The sequence below is a fragment of the Juglans regia genome, chromosome 9, assembly GCF_001411555.2.
Source record: "Juglans regia cultivar Chandler chromosome 9, Walnut 2.0, whole genome shotgun sequence".
NCBI lineage: Eukaryota > Viridiplantae > Streptophyta > Magnoliopsida > Fagales > Juglandaceae > Juglans > Juglans regia.
Genome location: NC_049909.1, coordinates 20,828,706 through 20,835,609, shown reverse-complemented (window position 1 = coordinate 20,835,609; position 6,904 = coordinate 20,828,706). Strand labels below are relative to the sequence as shown.

The following is a 6,904-nucleotide window of genomic DNA, read 5'->3' as shown; positions in this document are numbered from 1 at the left end:
CTTGGCATTCAATAACTAGGCTATCGTAGGTGTTGATCATGCGTTAGATTAAATTTATGACTCATAATGCCTACATTTATATTGACATTAATTATAACTAATATGTCATTAATGCTATATATATCTATTAATAGACTGTCAATCTGCTTTCCCGATCTTTGCTTCCCTAGCTAGCTATATAACTACTTACCATAGACACGAATCAGCATATTCACAACATGATCACCAAGAGTACTAACTAGTCAAACTATTTATTAGATTTCGGTTTGTAATCACGGTTTTCCTCCATCATAAGTGAGGATTATCAATAAAATTGAAGTACTGTCTTCTTTCTATTAAAAAAAAAAAGTACTAGCTAGCCTGATCATCATCAAAACTGTCATCTCGAAACAGTAACAAAAGCAAATTATTAAATACCCGAGATTAATTCTATAATATTGTCCATGGTTTTTGAGCCCTAAAACAAGCAAGCTTTCTACCTCTCGTATGCATAATGCATGGTGCCATTTTCACCATCTCACGAGAAGCAAGTCTATAAAAAGCAGAGCCAATGTGTAAAAAAAAAAAAAAAAAGGTTCAAACCAACTGTGCATGTGAGTCTTAGCTAGGCTGTCCGTTTCTTTCACCGGCGTGCATGCCGTCCGCAGCATGTTACTCTCTCAGGCACGGTCCATAGATTTAAACCGTAACCTGCATGTTCTAAGTCAAAACTTTTAAAAGTCAACAAATTAACTCTTGGTTGTTCATCACCTACTCCCAGTCCCCACTACCAGCTTATAAGCTCCTAGAATGGACCCCTTTGCTAATTAATTATTGTCGATAATATTAATGGGTGTGGAAGAAATGGTCCGTCGAACGTCATCGTGTTTATAATTGAAGGCAAAGAATTTTAGTACTTTTAAAGCTGTTTCTGCTAATGCTATTGTTTGACAAAGGCATGCATATGCATGGAGCTAATCATGCATGGATTATTCTTAAGAAAAACCGGATAAGAGATTTAGGAGTTCACCAAAATGCTATGTTATTTCTTTTCTTTTCCTTTTTTTAATGAAGCTTACGACATATTAAATTAAAGCAAACAGAGAGGATATAAAGACGAATCATCGGCTGCAATTTGAAACTCTCTCTCCTTTGGGATAGACTATCTGTCGGGACTGGAGTCGTGGTTTTCTTTTTTTCTTGTAGGGGGAACAGATAAAAACATAGTAAAGACAGCCAGCCGCCTCCTTTGTTATTTTTGACCACTTTCATCTGTAGTTTGTCACTACCCTTTGATCAGTTGATATTGTTAAAGCAGCATGCTCTGGATCATCAGCTCTAAATTATTCGACCATAGTCTATAAACATTTTGAAAAGCTATGTCAGCGACGAATCTTAATCTGACACAACTTAATGAAATAAAATATACAAATATTTACATCATGGACGGCCTACCTAAAACCAAAACAAAAAATAAAAATAAAAATCCTTATATATATATCATGCTGAACAGAACAACAAATATTTCATTACAAAACATGATGATGTCTATTCACTTCGATCGTTACCCGATATTGACTCCAGCAAACTGAAATTCGAGGATATTTTTAATTTCTTCCTTCACATCATGTGAACATTTATGAGGTGCATGACGACGGTGGTCGAATTTGATAATTCACGTGCTAGTTATGAGTCCCAACTATATAACTTCCGCATTTATAAATGTCAGCCTATTCAAATTTGAGTAATAAATTTTACAATTCCCGAAAAACTTCAACAAATTAACTATGTGATCGGTAAAATTCTTCGAACTAATTAGGACCTCCAATTTTTAGAGATAAACAAATCCCAAATGATAATTTCAATCTAAGAATATATATATATATATATTATTTCCAACAAATTAAAGAAGCCCGGCCGGAGAGCAAGAAAATTTAATTAAAATATAAATAGGATAAAAAAAAAATGAAGTCAACCATTAGAAAAAGAAGTCATTTTGTACATGTTTGAGCTGTATGAAACAAATACCCTATTAATATCTTCTACCTAATCCTTTCACTCTCCATGCCAGCAACACCAACCCAACACCCTTTTTCTTTTCCACCTTTTCCTACACATGCTATTTCAAAGCTTCCTTCAAATAAAGCAAAGCATTTAACAATGGTAAAGAGCCCCCTCTTCCTTCCAAGCTCCCAAGTGTCTATTATGCAGCCAACCAAACCCAACCAAATATCCCAACTACCATTCACCAAATCCACCTTCTCTCTTTTTATGTACACAAAGCCCAAACCTGAAGCAAAGAATATTAGGCTGCACTCACAGATTGCATTTTTCCACCCTCATTTAGTTAAAAGGAACCCCTTTTTAAGAACAAGATCTGATCAATCCCAAGTTGTACAGATTCCTTCTCACTAAGCTCCCAAGTGATAACAACACGGCCCCACCGACCCCTACCGCCTGCTCTTCACTTTCTGCCTTTTCGGGACAAGCCAATGGCAATTCCTTAACTTTCAAACTACCCAATCCGATTCTCTGCCTAACAGCTTCTATCAGTTTTGGGTCTGCAGGGTTCCCAATTGCATCTGTCACATAAAAGAAGTTCAGAGCCATGTCCCTTTGCGTTGATACCTCGGCTCTCGTCACGTTAAGCCCATTCTCTCGGAACGTTCTTGTAACATCCGCCAAGAGCCCCTGCCTATCCGCCGCAAATAATTCCAGGCGCACTCCCTACAATAGTAAATGATAAACCAAACCCCCTTTTAACATTCTGCAGGCTCACATAAAACATGACCAATTGAAAATGAAATGAAATAGAACAATACCTTCGACTCTCTTCTTTCGATGGCAGCCTTCAGACAATGGATCACACGTTGCCTTTCTGGTTCAGAACTAATTGGGGTCCCATCTCTGTGCCTAATGTAAAATTCCTGCAACGAAAATTAACCAACAAACTTAACGGTTTTGAAGAGAAAGAAGATGCTAATTGTGAAATAAATGCGATTGCCAAGAATAAATATATTTCTATATTGTATGTACCAGATATGCTGCGTCTCCCGCCGTGTTAACAGTAGCATGGAAAACAACATACTCCATGTCTGTCAGCGTGCAAACAATATCAAAGAGAAGCTTGGACCGGTCCTTGCACTGAACATTCACGACCGAGTAACCCCTCTTGGCCCAATTCTGAACTGTTACAACCGGGGAATCGGAACCCAAATTCAAAATCGGCTTCCTCTCATAGTCACGGTCCGCGAACATCATCTGATGCAGTCTCCTCTCGGTGTGCGTGACCACCATAGAAACAGAGGTCTTGGCGCTCCGAATGTCGTTGTCACCTTTGAGTACGTTCCTTAGACGTGCTTCGATTCGGTCTATTTTTTGTGAGTCCTCAATTGGACACCCCGAGTTGCAGTCGTTCACGTATATGAGCGATGCGATTCGGCCATTGTGGGTCCAAACTTTGGCCTCCACTACGTTGCATTGGAGGTCCGCCAGCACCGCAGATACCTCGGAGAGCAGACCGACCCGGTCCGTCCCGGTTAGCTCCAAGGCCGTAAGGCCGTTATAGCCGTTGGTTCTACCACTGTCAATGGTGCCCATGGACTGCCAAGAAAAAAACACACCGATCAATTTCAGTTCACATGTAATAAAATAGAAATTAAAGGGGGGATAAAATTTAATGAGAAACCTACCTGCTCAATGTAGGTGATAACGCTCTCGTCCGTCAATTTGTTTCCGTTTGGATCAGTTACATGGAAAACTGCGGCCAAAGATGGTGAAAACGTTAACCCATGTGTCAGAATCTTTGTGGGAATGGCATCGACATGTTCTTAACTCAGAAAAAAAAAAGGGGAAGATGCTAGTAAGCTCAAAATGGGTGTACGATTGCAAGGACACCATTAATTTATCAAGAAAGAGAGACGAGATTTTTCTTACCATCCATGAACCATCTTCCATCAGAAGAAATGTAAGCCTTCTTTATGGAAAGGTTCAGATCGGTGAGAACCTGCACGGCCTCCAGTAAAATTCCATGTCTTCTAGCGCTATCCACCTGTTAATCAAACAAAAGCGGAAACGACGATTTAGTCACTTTCTTTTTCTTTTTCTTTTTTGTTTTTCCTTTGAAAATTAAAAGCGTGCTTTTGAGGGTTTCGTGTAAGGCTTACCGTAACCACAGTCGCAGTTGGGCAAACGGCATTGTCGATCACGACCCTGAGCGACAGTGAAAAGGTCAAGTCAGAGACAATACCTCTTTTCTGTGAGATTTTGAATTTCAGATAAACAGAAGTCTTTGAAAAGTCGTAAGAATTTTCGAGAGTGAAGAAAGGGCATGGAAAAGTCAGAAAAATTTTAAAACAATCGTATTCACAGATTATTAATTCTTTTTATCTATGGAAATTGGTTGAAAAAATGTGTGTCGCAAGGATTGAGTGTTTGGGAATGACTTTTCAGGAATTTCATGAAGAGAAGGACACCAGGATGGCAGGAAGAGAGCTGAATCTCTAACGTGTTTCTTAAGCAAGGTTTTCCATAGATAAAGAATTTCATTAAAATAAAAGGGAAAGCAGAGAGTCCCAAGTTCAAATTGTCGGTACCAGGTTTTCAAAGGTATATATTTAACTTAAAAATGGACAATAAATAAATAAATCAAACCGAAATCAAAAGGAAGCTGAAAGGTCAATAGCCTGAATGAGCCATAAGCCGTGACAAAAAGAACCGATCCCCAAGACAGACAAAGAAATCATCGCAAAATCCCAATGAGAGACGAAACCGGACGGATAATTGAACAAAAGTTTCAAAATTAGAAACCCAGATAAAAAAGGCAACTAGCTGGGTGCGTATCATAGGTGTATGTTCGGGACTGAACAAAAGAGGCTGGAATTCAAAGAAGAAAAAGGAACTGACCTGGGAGTGTTCATCCGAGTCACGAGCTTTTCGTATTCATCCACACAAGGGGGCCACTCCATCCCTTTCTCTTCTTTCATTGATCACAGGAAAACAGAGCCAAAGACAAAGTACTGGAAGGTCAAAAGCCCCCGAAGAACCGCTTGCTTGAACACTGTAGTTGGGCGTTTAATATCAGCGTCCAAGAAACCTGTGTCTAAACTCTAAACGACGAGAGATTCGAAGAACCAGCAAAGCAAATTCCTCTCCTCCAAAAATACCGCTCTCTTTGGCTATAAGCGAACCAATGCCCAGATGCCAGATACCCCCAAACTCTCACTTCATCGCCTCCAAACCTTCGACCAAATCGCCATTAACAACCCCTACCAAACCTCTCTCTCTCTCTCTCTCTCTCTCTCTCTCTCTCAAGCGCAGAGCACTCCTTGCCCTTAACTCCGAGCCTCCGTGGGGAGGTATATATTTACAATTAGTAATTTATAGAAATAAATATATACGAATATCTTATGATTTTCAAACCACGCCTGATCCCACAAGCAAATTAAGGGTAACTAACGAGGGTCACGTATATAGGCGCCCTGCCCGAGAGTCTGCCCGCTCTAGCCCAATTCTTATAGCTTTTCTTTTCTTGTTTCGTCACTCCCTCCGTAATCCAACGAACCATTAAGCCACGTGCCTTCAGATCCCTTATAGCGGTGGTTCGAATGTCCAGCTCGGATGCCACGCGAGCTTCTCAAGCGTTTCTTTGCGTGCGTTAGAGGAAAAGGGGCAGCCCTTAAGTGCGATTCTTGATGAACGGGAAGGGTCATCCCACGTGGCTTTAGTGGGTTCCCACCCTCATTGAGAAGACTTTGTAATTACGTTGTGATTTTGCCGACGAAAATTATGATTTCTCACGTGATAACTGACAAACACCGCCTCGTATCGGATTTTTCCTCCTTTCCATTGTTTGTTTGTTTCGGCCGGTTTTTCTTTCTTCTTTTGTACTTCTCGTTGTCTCCCTGATATTTGCTGTTGCTTATAACCGTTTTATTCCCTGTCACTACCCTCGTGTCCCTCTGCTAAACCTCCTGCTCTCCAGTAACAATTAATTAAGTAATTTAGCGCACCGGATTCTGTTTAAGATGAGCATCTGTATTGAAGAAGATTCGAATCCTATACGTTCAAATCAAGTTGTGTTAATGACTGGTATAATTGTATAAAGCATATTCCTCTGCTACGTTAACGACCTGAGGGGACAAATCAGCCCAAAGGAGTAATGATACTTACATTTTTTTTACTGATTTTTTTTTTTTAATTTGAATTAAAAATTTTAAAACATCTTATATACTCTAAAAGAAAATAAATTCACGTAGTCGAACTTTGAGCTTACTAACCCCAGTTGCCAACATTTAACTTATCACATACATCGATCTCTCATGCCCAACTTATTTGCTAATTTCGGTTAAAAGCATGCAAAGAACATGAGAGAATATGATAGACATGTTCTGATAACATGACCGTTTTCGTATAAACTTAAGGAAAATGCTACATGCCCCGTTGGGAGCTCCCGCTGGGGCCTGTAGCATTTTTTTATATATATTTTTTAAATTTATTTTTATATAGATATTTTTAATAATTTTAAATATTTTGAAAAATAAAATAAAAACTATAATATTATTTAAAAATATTTTCTTAATTATGAAGTAGAATAAAAATTAATATTTAATGATTTGTATTTTACTTTCTGATTAAGGAAGTATTTTTTTTTTTTACTTTCTGATTAAGGAAGTATTTTTTATTGATTTGTTTTTTACTTTCTGATTAAGGAAGTGTTTTTTAATATATTTTTTTTTTACTTTCTGATTAAGGAAGTGTTTTTTAATGATATTTTAAATTTATTTTATTTTTTAAAAATATTTATAAGTGTAAAAAAAATCTATATAAATTAAAAAATTACACATAAAAAAGTACATGTTAAGCTCAACGGGAGCCCCCAACGGGGGCTGTAATATGACTATTTTAAATATTTAAAAAAAAATCA

At 38.2% G+C, this 6,904-nt stretch overlaps 1 protein-coding gene across 1 annotated transcript; it reads right to left on the bottom strand.

Moving 5' to 3' along the window:
* Positions 1–1,931: 1,931 nt before the first annotated feature.
* On the bottom strand, positions 1,932–5,417 carry LOC109022260 (ACT domain-containing protein ACR8-like). Its single transcript, XM_019005121.2, has 7 exons — positions 4,885–5,417; positions 4,146–4,191; positions 3,916–4,030; positions 3,672–3,739; positions 3,016–3,582; positions 2,802–2,906; positions 1,932–2,706 (listed from the first exon to the last, which is right to left on the bottom strand). The coding sequence occupies exons 1-7, from the start codon at positions 4,962–4,964 to the stop codon at positions 2,344–2,346; spliced, it is 1,344 nt and encodes a 447-aa protein (XP_018860666.2). The 5' UTR covers positions 4,965–5,417; the 3' UTR covers positions 1,932–2,343.
* Positions 5,418–6,904: the final 1,487 nt, after the last annotated feature.